Below are 23,429 nucleotides of genomic sequence, written 5' to 3' on the forward strand. Positions count from 1 at the left end.
TGGATAGGAAACCTGAGGCTTCCTGTCCTTTGTCTGCCCCAGTGCTTATTTCACAGTGAGTGCTAACATCCCTTCCGGCAGGGCAATTAGCGACAGACCTGTTATCTGCAGAGTCCCAGAGACCCCCTCGGCGTTCCTCTTCCTCTACATCCCCCCTGGCAGGGCTGGGAAGGCCCAAGGCAGGCCGCCGGCGGAAAGAAAGGAGAGCACACGGGTGGTCGACCACCGGATTCTTCATTGAGGGGCTCTTAGCAGGTGGCCTGCCTCATGGGACGCATAGCGGAGGCGTTTCTGAACATATGGTGGTAGATCTTCCCCATGTTGTCTGCAAACACGGCTCGGTGGGACTTCTTTTGGTGGGTGGCCTCCCGGCTGGTCTGCCACTCACTGCTGCTGTCCTGGGAGACGGCCGCCCACGGCCGCAGGGGAGAGCTGGGCGGGGAGACAAGAGAGAGACAGAGACGGAGCAGAGAGAGACAGACAGAGGGAAAGAGAGAGATGAGGGTGGGATTGAGGACGTTTGAAAGCCAAGACCCCAGCTGTGGGGTCTCCAGGCGAGAAAGGGTGGGCCGTGTTAGTAATAATGATAATTGTGTGATATTTGTTAGGCACTTTGTGCCAAGCGCTGTGCTAAGCATTGGGGTAGATAGTCTCTAAGACTGTAAGCCCCGTCTGGGAAAGGGACTGTGTCTGAGCTGATAACCTTGTATCTACCCCAGCATTTAATACGGTGCTTGGCTTAGAGGCATAGAGGCACAATTGTTGTTATTATTTTTATGATACAAGATAATCAGTTTGGATACAGTCCCCATGGGAGACTCAGCGTAGTGTTCCAGGGGAACCTGGAATCCATGTGAAACAGGCCAGAAGGTGGCTTGGTGGTGGGAAGAACATTGTTGCTGGCTTCCGGCTGCTTCCAGCCCGGCCCGGCTCACCCTGCCTGGGAGGACAGTGCAGAGTGGGCGGGGAATGTGTCTGGTATATTGTTATACTGTACTCTCTCAAGTCTCTTGAACGCACATGGGAAGCGTTCAATAAATACAACTGAATGAATGGAAGGTGACAAGGACCACCTCGGGGTAAACACGACAGACTCCGGGGAAAAGACCAAGTAATACTAATAATAATAATAATTTTGGTATTTGTTAAGCGCTTACTATGTGCCAAGCACTATTCTAAGCGCTGGGGGAGATGCAAGGTAATCAGGTTGTCCCACACGGGGCTCACAGTCTTAATCCCCATTTTCCAGATGAGGTAACTGAGGCCCAGAGTAGTTAAGTGACTTGCCCAAAGTCACACAGCTGATAAGTGGCGGAGCCGGGGTTAGAATCCGTGACCTCTGACTCCCAAGCCCGTGCTCTTTCCACTGAGCCACGCTGCTTCTCTTGTAGCCTGACTTTTGTCCGAGGAAGACCTGGCCCAGGTGTCCAGCGAGAGGCCTGCAAGCCGGCTAGTGGTTGAAAATGGGGGCAAGCCCCCACCACAGTGGCCGGGACTCGTTCGAGATGGGAGAGTTCAGCAGAGCCCCAGCAGAGAGGAAACGGTCCTGTCTTGAAAGCCGGAAAATGAATCATTTGGGCAGCCATCTGCTCCCACCCACCTCATCCCGACCCGCTGGTTGTCTCTGAACCGTTTGGGGGTGGGGGAGCACGGGGACCCCTCCCAGGGAGGGAGACGAGATCCGTACCTGGATTCCAAGTGCCCTGACCAGGAGGTAGCCTTCCGCCGAACACCACTTCTCAGGCCCAATTCCTCCTTCCCGGAGAGACTCTCATCCTGAAAGAATAATAATAATGATGGCATTTATTAAGCGCTTACTACGGGCAAAGCACTGTTCTAAGCGCTGGGGAGGTTACAAGGTGATCAGGTTGTCCCACCGGGGGTTCGCAGTCTTAATCCCCATTTTACAGATGAGGTCACTGAGGCCCAGAGAAGTGAAGTGACTTACCCAAAGTCACACAGCTGACAATTGATGGAGCTGGGATTTGAACCCATGACCTCTGACTCCAAAGCCCGTGCTCTTTCCACTGAGCCACGCTGCTTCTCTAAGAATATCAGACTCCACTAAACTACTTTCTCATCTTAAAAAAACCCCAAAATCCCAAACACAATAATCACACATTCATCTCTGCCCACCCCTCTCCGCATCGAACAGAAACTCATCATCATCATCATCAATCGTATTTATTGAGCGCTTACTATGTGCAGAGCACTGTACTAAGCGCTTGGGAAGTACAAATGGCCATCAGCTTTGAGGCCCTCAATCAGCTCGCCCCTCTTATCTCACCTCACTGCTCTCCTACTACAAACCGGCCTGCACACTTTAATCTTCTAATGCCAACTGACTCACTGTACCTCGATCTCATCTATCTTGCTGCCGACCTCTTGCCCACAGCCTGCCTCTAACCTAGAACGTCCTACCCAGAGAAGCAGCGTGGCTCTGTGGAAAGAGCCCGGGCTTTGGAGTCAGAGGTCACGAGTTCAAATCCCAGCTCAGCCACTTGTCAGCCGTGTGACTTTGGGCAAGTCACTTAACTTCTCTGGGCCTCAGTTACCTCATCTGGAAAATGGGGATTAAGACTGTGAGCCCCACGTGGGACAACCTGATCACCTTAGAACAGTGCTTTGCACATAGTAAGTGTTTAACAAATACCATCAAGATTATTATTATTACCCCTTCATATATGACAGACCACAGCTCTCCCCACCTTCAAAGCCTTATTAAGGCCCATTTCCTCCAAGAGGCTTTCCCTGACTAAATCCTCCTTTCCTCTTCTCCCACTCCCTTCTGCGTCACCATGACTTGCCCCCTTTATTCATCCCTCCTCCCAGCCCCATAGCACTTATCTACTTTATCTGTAATTTATTTATATTAATGTCTGTCTCCCCCTCCAGACTATAAGCTCGTTGCAGGCAGGGAATGTGTCTGTTTATTGTTTTACTGTACTCTCCCAAGTGCGTAGTATGGTACTCTCCACACAGTAAGCACTCAATAAATAATGAATGAATGAATGAAAATCCCATCTCCACTTAAGGGTTAGCTTGACTACTGGATTTTTCTGTAGTGAGACATTTTAGGATAAAACTTTCACTACAGTGCTCAGGGCTGTGCATTCAATAAGCACTCAATAAATCCTATTATTAGAAAAGCCTAGAGAAGAGTGAGATTGTCAATAGCTCTTCCTTGGAAAGACAGTCCAACCTTCATCCCATCCCCTGCTAGACTGTGAGCCCACTGTTGGGTAGGGACTATCTCTATATGTTACCAATTTGTACTTCCCAAGCGCTTAGTACAGTGCTCTGCACACAGTAAGCGCTCAATAAATACGATTGATTGATTGATTGATCTCCTCCAAGACGGCTTCCCCAACTAAGCCCTCATTTCCCCACCCCACTTCCATGTGGTCTAGGTGCTCAGACCTGCATCCCTTAATAATGATGGCATTTATTAAGCGCTTATTATGTGCACAGCACTGTTTAAGCACTGGAGCCCTTAGATACCCCATCCCCAGCCCCACAGTGCTTGTGTCCACCACCTAACACCCTGCCCCTGCCCCCAACTGACCGCGGACACTCACAAATGCCGCCGGCCTCTGCCATGCCCGGTGACGCCTCAGAACACATTTGATTCGCTGGTGGATCTCATCCGAGTTGGCAGGACCAGCTGAATGGGACAGGAACCTGCAGCCGGGAGACACGGGGTGGCTGGCGTTGGGGAGGAGAAGGCGAGCCCCCCGAATGGGCCCAAACCAGCCCAAACCCGCCGGGCACCACCACCTCTCCCCTGCCAGGGGTTCACCGGCTCTGATGCTGGACCAAGTCACTCGGTTTCCTCCTCTGAAAAATGGGAAGAGGATCCCTGCTGACTCCGCCTCAGACTGGGAGCCCCGGGTGAGCCGGGGGGCCGTTTCCGATCCGACTGGTTGGTCTCTGTCCTGGCATCTCACACAGTTCTTGGCACAGAGTGAGAGCTGACCGACCACCGCCGTTACTGTCATTTCCATTCCGGAGAGACAAGAGGGGAACCATGATACGGAGGCCCGTTCCCTCACCGTGAGCACCTGGCATGGTGGACTCAGACACCGCAATCCAACTTTTTTCTTTTTAAATGGCATTTGTTAAGCACTTACTATGTGCCAGGCACTGTTCTAAGCACTGGGGTAGACCCAGGATAATCAGGTTGGACCCAATCCCTGTCCCATTTGGGGCTCACAATCTTCATCCCCATTTTACAGATGAGGTAACTGAGGCACAGAGAAGTGAAGTTCAATCGTATTTAGTGAGCGCTTACTGTGTGCAGAGCACTGTACTAAGTGCTTGGGAAGTACAAGTTGGTGCAACATATAGAGATGGTCCCTACCCAACAGTGGGCTCACAGTCTAGAAGTGAAGTGACTTGCCCAAAGTCACACAGCTGACAAATGGCGGAGCCGGAATTTGAACCCATGACCTCTGACTCCAAAGTCTGGGCTCTTTTCCACTGAGCCACTCTGCTTTTCATAATAATAACGACGGCATTTATTAAGCGCTTATTATGTGCACAGCACCGTTCTAAGCGCTGGGAAGGTTACAAGGTGATCAGGTTGTCCCACAGCGGCTCACAGTCTTAATCCCCATTTAACAGATGAGGTAACTCAGGCCCAGAGAAGTTAAGTGACTTGCCCGAAGTCACCCAGCTGACAATTGGCAGAGCCGGGATGTGAACACACGACCTCTGACTCTAAAGCCCATGCTCTTTCCACTGGGCCACGCTGCTATCTACTAATTTTATTTCACTCCCCCAAACGCTCAATATGGTGCTCTGAACATCTAGACTGTAAGCTTCCTAAGAGCAGGGATCGTATCTACTAACGTGATTGTACTCCTTCAAGTGAGCAATATAGTGCTGTGCAGAAAACAGCCTGGAAGCTCCTTGAGGACAGATATCATGTCTGTTAACTCTGTTGTTCTCTTCCAAGCTCTCAGTACAGTGCCCTGCTCCATTAGACTACCGATGGAGTTTCTGATTGCCTCAGCGCAGGTGACTCATCGCCTGGTATGGTTGCCCTGCTTTTGGCTTCGAGGCGTTTCCCAAATTTCAAACGTTAAAACTGCAGTCATTGCTTGCCATGGGTGAAAAGCTGAACAGATCTCCCTCCGGTAACTGCCCTTCTCAGGGTTGACCCCCTCCTGCTGCCCCAAGTCCCATCTGCAGGGCCCCCTGCCCCTCTGCCAGCCTTCAGCTTGGACCCCTGGGTCACGGAGCCGAGAAGCGGGGAGACCCCAGTTACATGGCTTAGAACAGCACTTGGCACGTAGTAAGCGCTTAACAAATACCAGAATTATTATTAAATGGACCCTCATCCTGGCTCTGCCCGCCCCCCGCTGAGCCTACCCCGTGCCCTGTCATCCCCATTCCCGACTCCCACCCCTCCACCAGCCCCCGGAGCACGCAGACGGAGCGCTACCTTTCCCTGAGAGAAGACCGATGGAGCACAGGACTCTGAGAGGGCTCCTGGGCGGCTGACCGATGGCCCGCCCCGGCACGAGGAGAATGCCGGTCAGCTGGGCTCGAGGTCCACGGCTCTTCCCACCGGCTGTCGCAGGGGGCTGGACAAGACTCGCCACCCCACGATGACCGGCGTGTCTGCGAGGGAGACGGACACGTCAGAGATCAAGGCCAAAGGCAGCGCGGCCTAGTGTAAAGAGCCCAGGCATGGGAATCGGAGGACCAGGATTCCAATCCCAGCTCCACCACTTGTTTACCTCGTGCCCTCTCTAGACCGTATGCTCACTGTGGGCAGTGAAAGTTTCTGTTACATTGTTATATTGTACTTTCCCAAGCATTTAGTAAAAGTAAGAGCTCATAAGAGCTCGGTTCACTTTTCTGGGCCTCGGTTCCCTCATCTGTCCAATGGGGAGGAAGACTGTGAGCCCCATGGGGGACAACCTGATCGCCCTGTATCCCCCCTCAGCGCTTGGAACGGTGCTTGGAACATAGTAAGCGCTTAGCAAATACCATTATAATTACTAATAACAAATAACACAACTCCAGTAGAGTAAGCAGAGACGATTCAGAGTAGTAATATTTATTGACACCTCCTTCCTTGGGATCTAGACACTTAATTGAACCATGGGCAAAGTAGACTGTGAGCCCACTGTTGGGTAGGGACCGTCTCTATATGTTGCCAACTTGTACTTCCCAAGCGCTTAGTACAGTGCTCTGCACACAGTAAGCGCTCAATAAATACGATTGAATGAATGAATGAATGAATGAATGAATAAATACGACTGACTGACCGACTGACTTCACTTCTCTGTGCCTCCGTTTACTCTTCCGTAAAATGAGGACTCAATTCTTGTTCTCCCTCCCACTCAGACCGTGAGCCCTGCATGGGAAAGGGGCTGTGCCCAACCTGATTAACTCATATCTACCCCAGCGTTTAATGCAGTGCTGGGCACACAGTACACACGAGTAGCAGTAACAGAGTTCCCTGGCAGCTCTTGCCCCTGGCCCAGGTTGCTGATCCTCACTGGGAGGAGGGAGGAAGGGGAAGGGAATACAGGTGGGAAGAAACTTGGCATGGTCACGATCCTACTTGGAGAGGGCACTGCCAGCACTGCCCACAGAGATCGGCCAACCCTCCAAACATCCCCTGGTTGCCCCCCCAGATGCTGCTGGCTAGCCCCTAGTCACCCCCCGGCTTGGCCCACAGTCTATGATGGTACTATTTTTTATGATGGCACTTGTTAATCGCTTACTATGTGCCAAGCACTGTTCTGAGCACTGGGGGAGATACAAGTTAATCAGGCTGGACACAGTCCCTGTCCCACACGGGGCTCACACTCTAAATCCCAATTTTACAGGTGAGGAACTGAGGCCCAGACAATTAAGTGACTTGCCTAAGGTCACACAGCAGACACGTGGCTGAGCTGGGATTACAATCCCAGGTCCAGTCACCCTCCAGCCGGCCCCCAGTTGCTCCCCAGCTGGGCCCAGAGTCGCCCTCCAGCTGGGCATCCAGTCGCCCTCCAGCCCGGGCCTCCGGTCACCCTCAGGCCGAAACAGCTTCACTCACTCACCCTGGCCTGCTTCGGTCTATAGCTTCCCAGGAGGAAAGTGTCTGAAAAAGCAGATTAAAATGACTGTAATTAGGATGACTACTGATCGATCAATCCATGACATTTATTGAGTGCGTAATAATAATAATTATAATGATAATAATAATAATTATGGTATCTATTAAGCACTTACTATGTGCCAAGCACTGTTCTAAGCACTGGGACAGATACAAGATAATCAGGTTGTCCCTCCCTCACAGTCTTAATCCCCATTTTACAGATGAGGTAACTAAGGACTCCCAGACTGAGCCCCTTCCTTCCTCTCCCCCTCGTCCCCCTCTCCATCCCCCATCTTACCTCCTTCCCTTCCCCACAGCACCTGTATATATGGATATATGTTTGTACATATTTATTACTCTATTTATTTATTTATTTATTTTACTCTTACATATCTATTCTATTTATTTTATTTTGTTAGTATGTTTGGTTTTGTTCTCTGTCTCCCCCTTTTAGACTGTGAGTCCACTGTTGGGTAGGGACTGTCTCTATACGATGCCAATTTGTACTTCCCAAGCGCTTAGTACAGTGCTCTGCACATAGTAAGCGCTCAATAAATACGATTGATGATGATGATGATAAGGACTAGAGAAGTTACGTGCCTTGCCCAAGGTCACACAGCTGACACAGCCTTGAATGAGTTGTCTACACGCGCTGCCTAGAATTCCTCAACAACAACTCTCTCCTCGACCCCCTCCAGTCTGGCTTCCGTCCCCTTCATTCCACGGAAACTGCGCTCTCAAAGGTCACCAATGACCTCCTGCTTGCCAAATCCAATGGCTCATACTCTGTCCTAATCCTCCTCGACCTCTCAGCTGCCTTTGACACTGTGGACCACCCCCTTCTCCTCAACACGTTATCTGACCTTGGCTTCACAGACTCCGTCCTCTCCTGGTTCTCCTCTTATCTCTCCGGTCGTTCTTTCTCAGTCTCTTTTGCAGGCTCCTCCTCCCCCTCCCATCCTCTTACTGTGGGGGTTCCCCAAGGTTCAGTGCTTGGTCCCCTTCTGTTCTCAATCTACACTCACTCCCTTGGTGACCTCATTCGCTCCCACGGCTTCAACTATCATCTCTACGCTGATGACACCCAGATCTACATCTCTGCCCCTGCTCTCTCCCCCTCCCTCCAGGCTCGCATCTCCTCCTGCCTTCAGGACATCTCCATCTGGATGTCTGCCCGCCACCTAAAGCTCAACATGTCGAAGACTGAGCTCCTTGTCTTCCCTCCCAAACCTTGTCCTCTCCCTGACTTTCCCATCTCTGTTGACGGCACTACCATCCTTCCCGTCTCACAAGCCCGCAACCTTGGTGTCATCCTCGACTCCGCTCTCTCATTCACCCCTCACATCCAAGCCGTCACCAAAACCTGCCGGTCTCAGCTCCGCAACATCGCCAAGATCCGCCCTTTCCTCTCCATCCAAACCGCTACCCTGCTGGTTCAATCTTATCCTATCCCGTCTGGACTACTGCACTAGCCTTCTCTCTGATCTCCCATCCTCGTGTCTCTCTCCACTTCAATCCATACTTCATGCTGCTGCCCGGATTATCTTTGTCCAGAAACGCTCTGGACATATTACTCCCCTCCTCAAAAACCTCCAATGGCTACCGATCAATCTGCGCATCAGGCAGAAACTCCTCACCCTGGGCTTCAAGGCTGTCCATCACCTCGCCCCCCTCCTACCTCACCTCCCTTCTCTCCTTCTACTGCCCAGCCCGCACCCTCCGCTCCTCCACCACTAATCTCCTCACTGTACCTCGCTCTCGCCTGTCCCGCCATCGACCCCCGGCCCACGTCATCCCCTGGGCCTGGAATGCCCTCCCTCTGCTCATCCGCCAAGCTAGCTCTCTTCCTCCCTTCAAGGCCCTGCTGAGAGCTCACCTCCTCCAGGAGGCCTTCCCAGACTGAGCCCCTTCTTTCCTCTCCCCCTCGTCCCCCTCTCCATCCCCCCGTCTTACCTCCTTCCCTTCCCCACAGCACCTGTATATATGTATATATGGTTGTACATATTTATTACTCTATTTATTTATTTATTTATTTATTTTACTTGTACATTTCTATCCTACTTATTTTATTTTGTTGGTATGTTTGGTTCTGTTCTCTGTCTCCCCCTTTTAGACTGTGAGCCCACTGTTGGGTAGGGACTGTCTCTATGTGATGCCAATTTGTACTTCCCAAGCGCTTAGTACAGTGCTCTGCACATAGTAAGCGCTCAATAAATACGATTGATTGATTGATTGATTGACAAGTGGTGGAGCCGGGATTAGAACTCACGTCCTCTGACTCCCAAGCCTGTGCTCTTTCCAGACATGGAGAGGGAGGGAGTTCCAGGTTGTGAATCTCACGTGGAAAAAGGATTGTGCCGAATCTATCTTGTATCTACTCCAGTGCTTAGAACAGTGCTTGACAAAGCTAATAATAGTAATAATGATGGTAGCAGGAGAAGCAGCATGGACTAGTAAAAGAGCATTGGTCTGATAGTAAGGCAACCTGAATAATCCCCGCTCTGCCACCTGCTTGATGTGTAACCGTGGGCAAGTCGCTTCACTTCTCTGGGCCTCAGTTACCTCATCTGAAAACTGGGGATTAAGACTGTGAGCCCCACGTGGAAGAGGGACAGCCCCAAATCCAACCTGATCTGCTTGTATCCGCCCCAGCGTTGAGCACAGTGCTTGGCACATACTAAGCGTTTAACAAAGACCACAACTATTATTATTATCATCATTCTCTGTGCTTCAGTTACCTCGACTGTAAAATAGGAATTTTAATTCCTATTCTCCTTCCTCCTCAGATTGTGAGCACCTTGTGGGACAGGGATTGTCTGGCCTGATTAACTTGTATCTACTCTAGTGCTTAGAACAGTGTTTGGCACGTAGTAAATAACATGGAAAAAAAAGTATACTGTCCCAAAAGCCTCCTTAAAAGTCTATCTCTGCTACACAGAAAGGTCATCCCCAAGCCCCGGTCCTGCCCAGAAAGCCTTGTTGGTTTCAGGTAAACAGCATCAACTCTCCAAGAGGAAATGGTTCAGAACCCTGACTCTGCCATGTGTCATTTCATTTCTCTGTGCCTCAGCTACCTCATCTGTAAAATGGGAATTCAATACCTGTTCTCCCTCCTACTTAGAACGTGAGCCCTTTTGGGACAGAGACTGTGTCTGACCCGATTATCCTGCTTCTTCCCCGGTGCTTAGAACAGAGCTTCCTTGCCCCCTGGAAACCCGGGCTCCCCCAAAGGAGAAGAAAACTTCCCACTTACCACCGGAGAGTCCAGACGTGCCGTCTCTCATGCTGTCTCTGGCACAGTCTCTGGCGGGGGAGCCGAGGAAGTCGGCCGCAGGGCTGGGCGGCTGCACCTAAAATCAATCAATTCACGGTATTTCTTGAGTGCTTACTATGTGTGGAGCACTGGGCTAAGCGCTTGGTAGAGGACAAAACGACAGAATTAGCAGACACATTCCCTGCCCAAAACGAGCTTGCAGTCTAGGGATGAGCTTACAGTCTAGAGGCGAGCTTACAGTCTAGAAAGAAGGCATTTTTCTTTGGAGGGAAGTACGGGATGGCATAGTGGAAAGAGCAAGGGCTTTGGAGTCAGAGGTCACAGGTTCAAATCCCGGCTCTGCCAATTGTCAGCTGTGTGACTTTGGGCAAGTCACTTCACTTCTCTGTGCCTCAGTTCCCTCATCTGTAAAATGGGGGTTAAGACTGCGAGCCCCCTTGGGACAACCTGATCACTTTGTATCCTCCCCAGTGCTTAAAACAGTGCTTTGCACATAGTAAGAGCTTAATAAATGCCATCATTATTATTATTACCCCAGCGCTTAGTATAGTGCCTGACACGCAGGAAGCACTTAATACCATTATTATAATAATAATAATCCTGACTCTGCCATGTGTCTGCTGTGTGACCTCATGAGAGTCATTTCATTTCTCTGTGCCTCAGCTACCTCATCTGTAAAATGGGAATTCAATACCTGTCCTCGCTCCTACTTACAACGTGAGCCCTTTAGGGGCAGAGACTGTGTCTGACCCTATTATTCTGCTTCTTCCCCAGTGCTTAGAACAGAGCTTGGCACTTTTTACAGGCGAGGTAACCGAGGTCCGGAGAAGTGAATTACTAGACTGTGAGCCCACTGTTGGGTAGGGACTGTCTCTATATGTTGCCAACTTGTACTTCCCAAGCGCTTAGTACAGTGCTCTGCACACAGTAAGTGCTCAATAAATACGATTGATTGATTGATTGATAGCCCAGTTATTACAGTAGACAAGTTGGCGGAGCAGGGAGTAGAACCCAAGCCTCTGAATTCCAGGCCCGGGCTCTTTCCATATTTGTAATTTGATTTATTTATATTAATGTCTGTCTGCCCCTCTAGAATGTAAGCTAGTTGCAGGCAGGGGATGGGTCTGTTATCTTGTACTCTCCCAAGTACTCAACACAGTGCTGTGCACACAGTAAGCGCTCAATAAATACGATTGATTGACTGACTTTCCACTAGGCAGTGTTGTTCCTCCTTTCAGCTGACCAGGGGCCAGCGGGTCTGGGCTGGGAACCAGGGGGCTTGGGTCCGGTGGGGAGGAGACAGTGGGAGGGTGAGGTGCGGAGGGGGCGGCCCACTTACATGTCTGACGATAAAGGGTGGCCGGGCACTGTCCCGCTTGAACTCGAAGGGCCCCAGGTGGAGGTGTGCTAACCGCCGGCCCGTCTCCTCTGCCAGCGCACACATGCGGCGCCTCGTGTAGGGCGAGGGCGACCGTGACACCGAGGCCAGGGTGGGCCGCTCGTAGCCCCTCAGAGGCGACGGGGGCTGTGCGGGGGCGCTGGCCGCGGGCCCGGAGGGCGATCTCGCTCGCGAGGCTCTGAGAGGCGTCCGAGGGTGTGACCACCGGTCCTGGAAGAGGGAGCGAGAATGACCGGGCTGCGGTGGCCCAGAGACCCCGGGGGGTGGGCCCTGGGAGAAGCAGAAACCCCTCACCATCAGCTTCACGACCCTCAGCCAGCTTTCCCGATTCCACCTACCCTCGCTCCTCTCCCACTTTACCCAGTTAACACACTTTGCTCTTTCCAAGTCAACCTCCTCATTGGGTCTAGTTCTTATCTCTCACCATCAACACCTCGCCTTCATCCTCCCTGTGGCCTGGCCCTCCCTGCTCCTTCACAACCAACTTGCTGCCAACTTGTACTTCCCAAGCGCTTAGCACAGTGCTCTGCCCACAGTAAGCGCTCAATAAATACGACTGAATGAATGAACGAATGAATCCAACAGAACACCCACTCTCCCCACCTTCAAAGCCCTCCTAAAATCCCATCCTCTCCAAGAAGCCCTGTATTGTATCATTCAGGCACCCAGTACAGTGCTCTGCACGTGGTAGTGCTTGATAAATACCGTGGATCGATGATTGATTGGGTCCTCCGAGATCTGCCTGTTCTCTGGGGAGAGGAGGGCTCGGTGGGAGGGTAGGGGGCAAGGGAAGGGGCCGGGGTCCCAGTTCCCGGAACAGGCCCTTCTCACCTGGGCCGGAACCCTCCACGGCTCCATCAGGCATTCGCTGATGCTGGAGGTGGTGCGGAATTCCAGCTTCGGCTCCGCACCCTGGGGGGAGAACAGAGAGCTGAGCGTCACGCTACAGGTGAGGGCCGGGTCTCCCCGGGCCGTGGACCAAACTCCTCCACGGTGATAACAGCAATAGTGATAATAAAAATGAAGACGGTCTTTGCTAAGCGCTTCTTAGGTGCCAAGCATTGTCAGTCAGTACTATTTATTGAGTGCTTACTGTGTGCAGGGCACTGTATTAAGCACTTGGGAGAGTGCAGTATAACAACATAACAGACATATAACCTGTCCACGACGAGCTTACAATCTAGAAGGCCTTCCCAGACTGAGCCCCTTCCTTCCTCTCCCCCTCGTCCCCCTCTCCATCCCCCCCATCTTACCTCCTTCCCTTCCCCACAGCACCTGTATATATGTATATATGTCTGTACATATTTATTACTCTATTTATTTTACTTGTACATATCATATCTATTCTATTTTATTTTGTTAGCATGTTTGGTTTTGTTCTCCGTCTCCCCCTTTTAGACTGTGAGCCCACTGTTGGGTAGGGACTGTCTCTATATGTTGCCATCTTGTACTTCCCAAGCGCTTAGTACAGTGCTCTGCACACAGTAAGCGCTCAATAAATACGATTGATTGATTGATAGAAGGGGAGACAAATATTAACATAAGCGTAAACTATAAATAGAAGTATTGAACTAAGTGCTGGGGTAGATTCGAGTTAATCAGCTTGGCTCCAATCCCTGCCAGGCACGGGCTTCACAGCCTGAGAGGGCGGACAGGCTTTGAAGCCCTATTTTAAAGAGAAGGAAACGGAGGCTGAGAGAAGTTAAGTGACTTGTCCAAGGTCACACGGCAGGGAAGGGGCAGAGCTGGAATTAGAAGGCAGGTCCTCTGACTCCTAGGCCATGTGGCTTCTCTCAGGTGGCTCCCACCAGACAGGAACAGAGAAGGTGGGAGACTGGGTTTCTTGTATCTACCCCAGCGCTTAGTACTTCCTTAGTAAGCGCTTAAGAAATACCATTACAAAATAACAAAAAAACCCAAAAGTGCTTTTGACAATTCAATAACATTCGGTGATACTGCTTTAGTGAACGCTAGGAGATCTACGCTTCCCTTCTAGACTGAGCCCGCTGTTGGGTAGGAACCGTCTCTATATGTTGCAAACTTGTACTTCCCAAGCGCTTAGTACAGTGCTCTGCACACAGTAAACGCTCAATAAATATGATTGAATGAATGAATGAATTTGTTGTCAAACCTCTGGAAGATTTTTACATCACTCCCCGGTAAAAATGAGCATCATTTCTGAGACATCTTTGGTCTGATTGATTTCTACAACTTCAGATTTATTCATGACAGCCAAGAAATTAGTATTTGCGAAAAATTCATTTTTAATTGTTTATGATGAATGTTTTCAGAGATCACTGCCAGGCCTTTGCAATTCCACCATTTTCTTTATGAATTGAGATGATCCGTTTAAGGAGGTAAACAGGGAGAAGTAGCGTGGCTAGCGGAAAGAGCAAGGGCCTGGAGGAAAGTGGACCTGGGCTCTAATCCCGGCTCTGTCGGCTGCTTGCTGAGTGACCTTGGGGAAGTCACTTCCCTTCTCTGGATGTCAGTTTCCTCAAATGTAAAATGGTACACCTATTCTCCCTCTAATAAGACCTTCCTTAAGCCCTCCTTTCCTCTTCTCTCACTCCCTTCTGGGTCGCCCGATTTGCTCCTTTTTTGTCATCCCCTCTCCCAGCCCTCTAATTTACTGATTTATCTGTAGCCCCTTCTAGACTAAAAGCTCACTGTGGGCAGGGAATTTATCTGTTATATCGCACTCTCCCAGCTGCTTAGTAGAGTGCTCTACACACAGTAAGCGCTCAATAAATACGATTGACTGGCTGGTCCTGGGGACCCCCAGGCCCTTACCCGTATGCCGGGCATCCTGGTCATGTGAACCTCACGCGGGCCAGATGTGGACCTCGGCCCCGGAAACAGGAAGTCCTTCGTGTTTTCCGTGTACGTGGACAGGATTTCTCCATCTGCAAGAAACAGTGGGTGGCGGGTTCCGCGGGGGAGGCCAATCCAAGCCGTGCTCTTTCCACTAGGCCACACTGCTTCCTGGTGCTGGGCCCCCTCCTAGCCTCCATCTGTGCCCACCGAGCCCGTGGTCTTCCCGGAGGAGAGCTTGTCCTTGGACTACTGTTTGGAGGGGGGTGTTCACGCTCTCCATGTAGCCCCGTGGGACTCTGCGGATTCTCCTGAGCGCTTAGTACAGTGCTCTGCACACTGTAAGCGCTAAATAAATATGACTGATTGGATGGGGGAGGGCGACGTGGGCCCTCGGAGCTGGCCACGAGGCTCTCCTTGGGGGGCATGGAGCGGCCCACGGAGGAGGGGAAAGTACCTGGCGGAACCAGCTGGACCAACTCGAACACAGCAGAATCATCTGGAAAAGGAAGAGACTGTTCGGTTCTCATGTGGACACGTCCCCCAGAGTCTTCTCTGTCCATTGGGGGCTCCTCGGCGACGTATATGCACACCTCTCACCGGCCTCCCTGCCAACCTTGCTCCCGCCCAGCCCCGAGGCTTTCTGGGCAGTAGGCTAGACACGTCCAGTCGCTCGCCCAAGCACTCGGCCCGCGGTCTGCCCGCGGCAGGGGGCCACGCTGAACTGGACGTTGCAGCTGCCCATCTGAGGGGCCGGGTCGAGATGGTTGGGATCCAGGGATCACCTGCCATGGGCAGAGTGCCAGACTGGGCATCTGCTCTGTGCCACGTGCTGTCCTGGACATTTGGAAACTTTGGCTAGAAGGAAGAGAACGGCCCCTGCATTCTCAAGGGGCTCAGTGAAAACAGCCCGGGCTTTGGAGTCGGAGGTCATGCGTTCAAATCCTGACTCCGCCGTCAGCTGTGTGAGTTTGGGCAAGCCACTTAACTTCTCCGTGCCTCAGTTACCTCATCTGTTAACTGGGGATTAAGACTGTGAGCCCCCTGTAGGACAACCTCATCACCTTGGAACCTCCCCAGCGCTTAGAACAATGCTTTGCACATAGTAAGCGCTCAATAAATGCTATCACTATTATTATTGTGTATATACGTATACATGTCTGTACATATTTATTACTCTATTTATTTATTTATTCATTTATTTTACTTGTACATATCTATTCTATTTAGTTTATTTTGTTAGTATGTTTGGTTTTGTTCTCTGTCTCCCCCTTTTAGACTGTGAGCCCACTATTGGGTAGGGACTGTCTCTATATGTTGCCAACTTGTACTTCCCAAGCGCTTAGTACAGTGCTCTGCACACAGTAAGCGCTCAATAAATACGATTGATGATGATGATTATTATTATTACTATTATTATTACTGCCGACAGCAAACCCCTGACTTTCTGCAGTGACATCTCATTCGCAAGGTTAATAATAATAATAATAACTGTGGTATTTTTTATGTGCCAGGCACCGTACTTAGTACTGGGGTAGACACAAGATTGTTGGGTTAGACACAGTCCCTGTTCCATAAGGAGCTCACAGTCAATCCCCATTTTGCAGATGGGAGAACTGAGGCTTGGAAAAGTCAAGTTAGTTGCCCAAGGTCACACAGCAGAGTCAGGATTAGAACCCAGGTCCTCTAACTCCCAGGCCTGTGCTCTTTCCACTAGACCACACTGCTTCTCAAAGTTCCCTCCGCTCGCATGTTCATTAATTCATTCAATCATATTTACTGAGTGTTTACTGTGTGCAGAGCATTCATTCACTCATTCAATCGTATTTATTGAGCGCTTACTGTGTGCAGAGCAGTGTACTAAGCGCTTGGGAGAGGACAATAGAAGAATAAACAGACACATTCCCTGCCCACAATAGGGTCCCCAGCCTGGGCCTATCACTGTCAGGCTGAAACGACTCCGGATTTCGAGCTCTCACCTTCGAGTTGTGCGACCACGTCTCCGGGATCCACGGCTTCTGGGAAGACCTGGAAAGGGGAAATAAGTCAACGGGAGGATCGTGAGCGGGGCTGCCAGATCCAGGCTGGGAATGCGGGGCCGGGGGGCAGGATTCCAAGAGCTGCAGGCCGGAGAGCTGCCGCTTTGGTTCTCCTCAACCCCACCTGGAAAGGGTTGGGTCTGGTCTCTCCCTCCTACCTTGCCGATTTTCTACTACAACTCAATCAGCAAACTTTGCTCCTCTAATGCCAGCCTGCTCTCTGTCCCTTTCATTCATTCAATCGTACTTATTGAGCGCTTACTGTGTGCAGAGCACTGTACTAAGCGCTTGGGAAGTACAAGTTGGCAACACATAGAGACAGTCCCTACCCAGCAACGGGCTCACAGTCTAGAAGGGGGAGACAGACAACAAAACAAAACATGTGGATGGGTGTCAAGTCCCTCTGACCGCCAACTTCTTGCCCATGTCCTTCCTCAGACCAGGAACTCCCTCCCCTTTCGCATCTGACAGTGCACCCCTCTCCCCACCTTCAATCAATCAATGGTATTTATTGATTGCTTTCTACGTGCAGAGAACCGCACTAAGTGCTTGGGAGAGTACAATACAGCAGAATTAACACACGTTCCCTGTCCCTAAGGAACTTAGAAAATCTTCTTTGAATTACATCTCCTCCAAGAGGCCTTCCCTGACTAAACCCTCATTTCCCTTCCCTGCCCTCCCCTCTGTTGACTGTGACTGTTTATAAACAGAATATGTCCGCTTATTGTTGAACTGTACTCTCCCAATGCTTAGTACACAGTAAGCGCTCAAAAAATACGATTGAATAAATGCCTATACACTTGACTGTGAACCCTTTGGGCATTCTGATCCTCCATCCTGCCCCACAGTACAGCATGGCTCAATGGAAGGAGCACGGGCTTTGGAGTCAGAGGTCGTGGGTTCGAATCCCGGCTCCACCACACACCTGCTGTGTGACCTTGGGCAAGTCACTTAACTTCTCTGAGCCTCAGTTACCTCATCTGTAAAACGAGGATTAAGACTGTGAGCCCCATGTGGGACAACATGATCCCGCTCTATCCCCCCAGCGCTTAGAACAGTGCTTTGCACATAGTAGGCGCTTAACAAATGCCATCATTATTATTATTATTACTTACGTACATCTCCTTATACTCTACTATTTTAGTGTCTGGTTCCTCTCAGTATACAGTAAACTCTCTGTGGGCAGGGATAATGTCTACTATTTCTATTGCATTCTCCCAAGCGCATAGTACAGTGCTCTGCACACAGCAAGCGCTCATTAAATTCCACTGTTTGGTCAGAGATCTGGAGTCTGGCTCAGACTGCTGTGGGGGCCGCATCCGTCGCCCCCCAGATGGAAGGGTGCCAGGGACCCAGGAGGGCAGGGTGACCCATTCGCCCACTCCCACAGGGACTGTCGGACATTTCTGCCGGACATTTCAGGCCCTGCTGAGAGCTCACCTCCTCCAGGAGGCCTTCCCAGACTGAGCCCCTTCCTTCCTCTCCCCCTCATCCCCCTCTCCATCCCCCCATCTTACCTCCTTCCCTTCCCCACAGCACCTGTATATATGTATATATGGTTGTACATATTTATTACTCTATTTATTTTACTTGTACATATCATATCTATTCTATTTTATTTTGTTAGTATGTTTGGTTTTGTTCTCCGTCTCCCCCTTTTAGACTGTGAGCCCACTGCTGGGTAGGGACTGTCTCTATGTGTTGCCAATTTGTACTTCCCAAGCGCTTAGTACAGTGCTCTGCACATAGTAAGCGCTCAATAAATACGATGGATTGATTGATTGATTGACTCTGCCCATTCCAGTTCCCGCGGATCATCCTGTCCGACCCGAGAGATGGGTCCCGCTAGGGTTTGGAAACCCGGCGCCCCCCACCCCTAGCCCTGGGGCGGGGGGGGGGGGGGAGTGTCCCAGCTCTGACCTTTTCAAACACCATCTCTGCGTTGAAGACCAGGGGGAAGACGGCGGGGACGCATCTGGTCTTCTGACACTGGCCTAGCACTCGCACAAGAAGACACAGCTCCTCCGGGCCCTTCAGCCTTGCTCCTGGGCAGGACACCTGCAGGGGAAAGGCCAGCTGAGAGGCAACCCTGGTTGGGGAGGGCAGGGGGAGGCGAAAGGGTGGAGCACAGTACTGGGGGGGCCTTGGGCGATCACTCTCTTCCCCTTCGAAGCCTTACTGAAGTCACATCTCTTCCAAGAGGCCTTCCCTAAGCCCTCCCTTCTGCATCACCCTTTTTCCCTTCATAACATCCCCCCACCCGCCAGCCCCACAGCACTTATGTCCATATCTGTAATTTTTTAATTTCTCTTTATTTCCCGTGGCTCAGTGTAAAGAGCCCGGGCTTTGGAGTCGGAGGTCGTGGGTTCAAACCCCAGCTCTGCCAACTGTCAGCTGTGTGACCTTGGGCAAGTCACTTAACTTCTCTGTGCCTCAGTTACCTCACCTGTAAAATGGGGATTGTCTGTGAGCCCCCCCGTGGGACAACCTGACCACCCTGTAACCTCCCCAGCGCTTAGAACAGTGCTTTGCACATAGTCAGCGCTTAATAAATGCCATCATTATTATTATTATTACAGTGGGGGGAAGCCTGGTGGGAGGGGAGCACATTGGGGGAGAGGCAGGAAGTGGGGGGTGGGCCTGGGGGGGCTCGGGAAGAGCACAGTGAGATGGGGGGGGACAGTATGGGGGGGGGGCCTGGACGGGGGAGCACAATAGGGGAGAGGAGCACAATGGGTGGGGAGCTTGGAGGGTCCTGGGGACAGCACAGTGTGGGGAGGCCCGGGGGAGGGGGACACAGTGGGGGGTGGGCTTGGGGGGCTCGGGGAGAGCATAGTGGGGGGAAGCCCGGGGGAGGGGGACAGAGTGGGGGTGGGCTTGGGGGGCTCAGGGAGAGCACAGTGGGGGGAAGCCCGGGGGAGGGGGACACGGTGGTGGTGGGCTTGGGGGGCTCGGGGAGAGCACAGTGGGGGGAAGCCCAGGGGAGGGGGACACAGTGGGGGTTGGGCCTGGGGGGCTCGGGGGAGGGGGACACAGTGGGGGCGGGCTTGGGGAGAGCACAGTGGGGGGAAGCCCGGGGGAGGGGGACAGAGTGGGGGTTGGGTCTGGGGGGCTCGGGGAGAGCACAGTGGGGGGAAGCCCGGGGGAGGGGGACACAGTGGGGGGTTGGGCCTGGGGGGCTCGGGGAGAGCAAAGTGGGGGGAAGCTCGGGGGAGGGGGACAGAGTGGGGGTTGGGCCTGGGGGGCTCGGGGAGAGCACAGTGGGGGGAAGCTCGGGGGAGGGGGACACAGTGGGGGCGGGCTTGGGGGGCTCGGGGAGAGCACAGTGGGGGGAAGCCCGGGGAAGGGGGACACAGTGGGGGTTGGGCCTGGGGGGCTCGGGGAGAGCACAGTGGGGGGAAGCTCGGGGGAGGGGGACAGAGTGGGGGTTGGGCCTGGGGGGCCCGAGGAGAGCACAGTGGGGGGTGGGCCTGGGTAGGGACTATCTCTATATGTTGCCAATTTGTACTTCCCAAGCGCTTAGTACAGTGCTCTGCACATAGTAAACGCTCAATAAATACGATTGATGATGACGATGATGACCACAGTGGGGGGGAAGCCCGGGGGAGGGGGACACAGTGGGGGGGAGCCTGGGGGGCCCGGGGAGAGCACAGTGTGTGGGGGGGGGGAGGCCGGGGTGGGGGGACAGTGGGGAGGGGGCTGGGGGGCGGGGGGGAGTGGGGAGGAAGGAGTCCTGGGGTCTTGGGGACAGCACAGTGGGGGGCGGGGGAGAGGGAGGCCGGGGGTCCGGGGGCGATCCCCCGCCCCCCCATGGCCGTCCTGCCGGCGGGCGGGGGGCGGAAGCGATGACGACAAGGCTCACGGCAGCGATGACGTCAGGGGTCCCGCCCGGAGGACACCGGGGGCTACTCACGCAGCGGACGTGGAGCAGGAGGGCCAGCCGCAGCGCCTTCAACGGCCGCATCGGGCCGGGACCCACCCCGGACGGGGCCCGCTACCGACGAAGCGCCGCCGCCACCGCCCCGTTGCCATGACCACCGAGGGCGGGCGGGAGGCACGTGACACGTTCGGGAGGGGGGCGGGGCTTCCCGCCTCCGAGGGCGGGGCTGCCCGAGGTGCCACTAATAAAGTAATAATCATGCCATCGATTTATTTTATTTTCTTTTTTTATTTTATTTTCTATTTACTTATGTATTTATTTCATTTTCTATTTATTTATTTACTTTATTTTCCATCTGGTTACTTTATTTTCTATTTGGTTATTTATTTTATTTTCTATCTATTTTATTTTATATTCTATTTATTTCTTTATTTTCTATTTATTTATTTTCTATTTATGTCACATTTACTTATGTATTTATTTTATTTTCTATTTACTTTATTTTCTATTTCATTATTTATTTGCTTTCTATTTAGTTATTTATTTTATTTTCTATTTAGTTATTTATTTATTTTCTATCTATTTTATTTTATTCTCTATTTATTTATTTTCCATATATTTATTTTCTATTTATTTATTTATTTATTTATTTCATATTTACTTATGTATTTATTTTATTTTCTGTTTATTTATTTACTTTATTTTCTATTTAATTATTTATTTGCTTTCTATTTAGTTATTTATTTCATTTTCTATTTAGTTATTTATTTATTTTCTATTTATTTATTCATTTTCTATTTCTTCGTTTATCTTCTATTTATTCGTTTATTTTTTTCTATTTAGTTATTTATTTTCTTTTCTATTTATTTATTTATTTTCTTATCTATTTAAGTATGTATTTATTTTCTATTTATTCATTTTCTATTTATATCTTAATTTCTATTTATTAGTTTTTTCTATTTATTTATTTATTTTATTTTCTATTTATTTATTTATTTTCTATTTATTTATTTATTTTCTATTTATTTATTTACTATTTATTCGTTTTTTCTATTTATTTATCGATTTTATTTTATATTTAATTATTTATTTATTTTCTATTTATTTATGTTTCTATTTAGTTATTTATTTTATTTTCTATTTAGTTATTCATTTTATTTTCTATTTAGTTATTTATTTTCTATTTAGTTATTTATTTTCTATTTATGTATTCATTTTCTATTTATGTATTCATTTTCTATTCGTTTATTTTTTTCTATTTAGTTATTGATATTATTTTCTATTTATTTGTTTATTTTATTTTCTATGTAGTTATTTATTTATTTATTTTCTATTTATTGATTTATTTTCTATTTGGTTATTTTCCAGTTATTCGTTTATTTTTTCTATTTATTCATTTATTTTATTCTCTATTTGTGCATCTATTTTATTTTCTATTTATTTATTTTCCATCTATTTATTTATTTTCTATTTATTCGTTTATTTTATTTTCTATTTATTTATTTATTTTCTATTTATGTATCTGTTTTATTTTCTATTTATTTCTTTCATTTGTACATATTTATTCTATTAATTTTATTTTGTTACTATGTTTTGTTTTGTTCTCTGCCTCCCCCCTTCTAGACTGTGAGCCCGCTGTTGGGTAGGGGCCGTCTCTCTATGTTGCCAACTTGGACTCCCCAAGCGCTTAGTCCAGTGCTCTGCACACAGTAAGCGCTCAATAAATACGATTGAATGAATGAATGAATTCAATCGTGCTTATTGAAGCAGCGTATTTAGAGAAGCAACGTGGCTCAGTGGAGAGAGCACGGGCTTTGGAGTCAGAGGTCATGGGTTCAAATTCCGACCCCACCAATTGTCAGCTGCGTGACTCTGGGCAAGTCACTTCACTTCTGGGCCTCAGTGACCTCATCTGGAAAATGGGGATGAAGACTGTGAGCCCCCTGTGGGACAACCTGATTGCCTTGTAAACTCCCCAGCGCTTAGAACAGTGCTTTGCACATAGTAAGCGCTTAATAAATGCCATCATCATTATTATTATTATTGTAACCTCCCCAGCGCTTAGAACAGTGCTTTGTACATAGTAAGCGCTTAATAAATGCCATTATTATTATTATTATTATTTATTGAGCGCTTACTGTGCGCAGAGCACTGTACTAAGCGCTTGGGAAGTACAAGTCGGCACCATAGAGAGACGGTCCCTACCCAACAACGGACTCACAGGCTAGAAGCGCTTGTTAAGCGCTATTGTACGAAGCACTGTTCTAAGCGCTGGTGGTTGGGGGGGAGACAAGGTGATCAGGTTGTCCCACGGGGGGTTCACAGTCTTCATCCCCGTTTTATAGATGAGGTCACTGAGGTTCAGAGAAGTGAACTGACTTGCCCAAGGTCACACAGCAGACAAGTGGCAAAATCGGGATTAGCACCCATGACCTATGACTCCCGAGCCCGTGCTTTTTCTGCTGAGCCATGCTGCTTCTCTAGCCATGCTGCTTTTCTATAATAATAATAATAATAATGGCATTTGTTAATAATAATAATAATAATAATGGCATTTGTTAAGTGCTTACTATGTGCCAAGCACTGTTCTAAGCGCTGGGGGAGATACAAGAGAAGCAGCGTGGCTCAGTGCAAAGAGCCCGGGCTTGGGAGCCAGAGGTCGTGGGTTCTAATTCTGACTTCGAGATTGGGTAAAACACAACCTCTCTGGGCCTCAGTTTCCTCAACTGTAAAATGGGGAGTCAATACTGCTTCTCCTTCCCACTTAAACTGTGAGCCCCAAGCGGCCCAGGAACCGTTTCTGACCTAATTAACTTGCACCTAACAATAACATAATAATAATGATGGCTTTAAGCGCTTACTACGTACAAAGCACTGTTCTAAGTGCTGGGGAGGTTACAAGGTGATCAGGTTGTCCCACGGGG

The 23,429-nt window shown here is 49.9% G+C and overlaps 1 protein-coding gene across 1 annotated transcript; it reads right to left on the reverse strand.

Moving 5' to 3' along the window:
- Positions 1-217: 217 nt before the first annotated feature.
- Positions 218-20,629, reverse strand: SPATA6 (spermatogenesis associated 6). The gene is made up of 13 exons (XM_038760438.1): positions 20,539-20,629; positions 18,546-18,683; positions 16,566-16,614; positions 15,044-15,085; positions 14,566-14,678; positions 12,604-12,684; positions 11,713-11,982; positions 10,353-10,449; positions 7,062-7,102; positions 5,447-5,625; positions 3,579-3,681; positions 1,688-1,776; positions 218-432 (listed from the first exon to the last, which is right to left on the reverse strand). Exons 1-13 carry the CDS (start codon positions 20,587-20,589, stop codon positions 249-251), a joined length of 1,437 nt encoding a protein of 478 aa, XP_038616366.1. The 5' UTR covers positions 20,590-20,629; the 3' UTR covers positions 218-248.
- Positions 20,630-23,429: the final 2,800 nt, after the last annotated feature.

Source organism: Tachyglossus aculeatus, chromosome 18 (genome assembly GCF_015852505.1).
Source record: "Tachyglossus aculeatus isolate mTacAcu1 chromosome 18, mTacAcu1.pri, whole genome shotgun sequence".
In the NCBI taxonomy this organism is placed as follows: domain Eukaryota; kingdom Metazoa; phylum Chordata; class Mammalia; order Monotremata; family Tachyglossidae; genus Tachyglossus; species Tachyglossus aculeatus.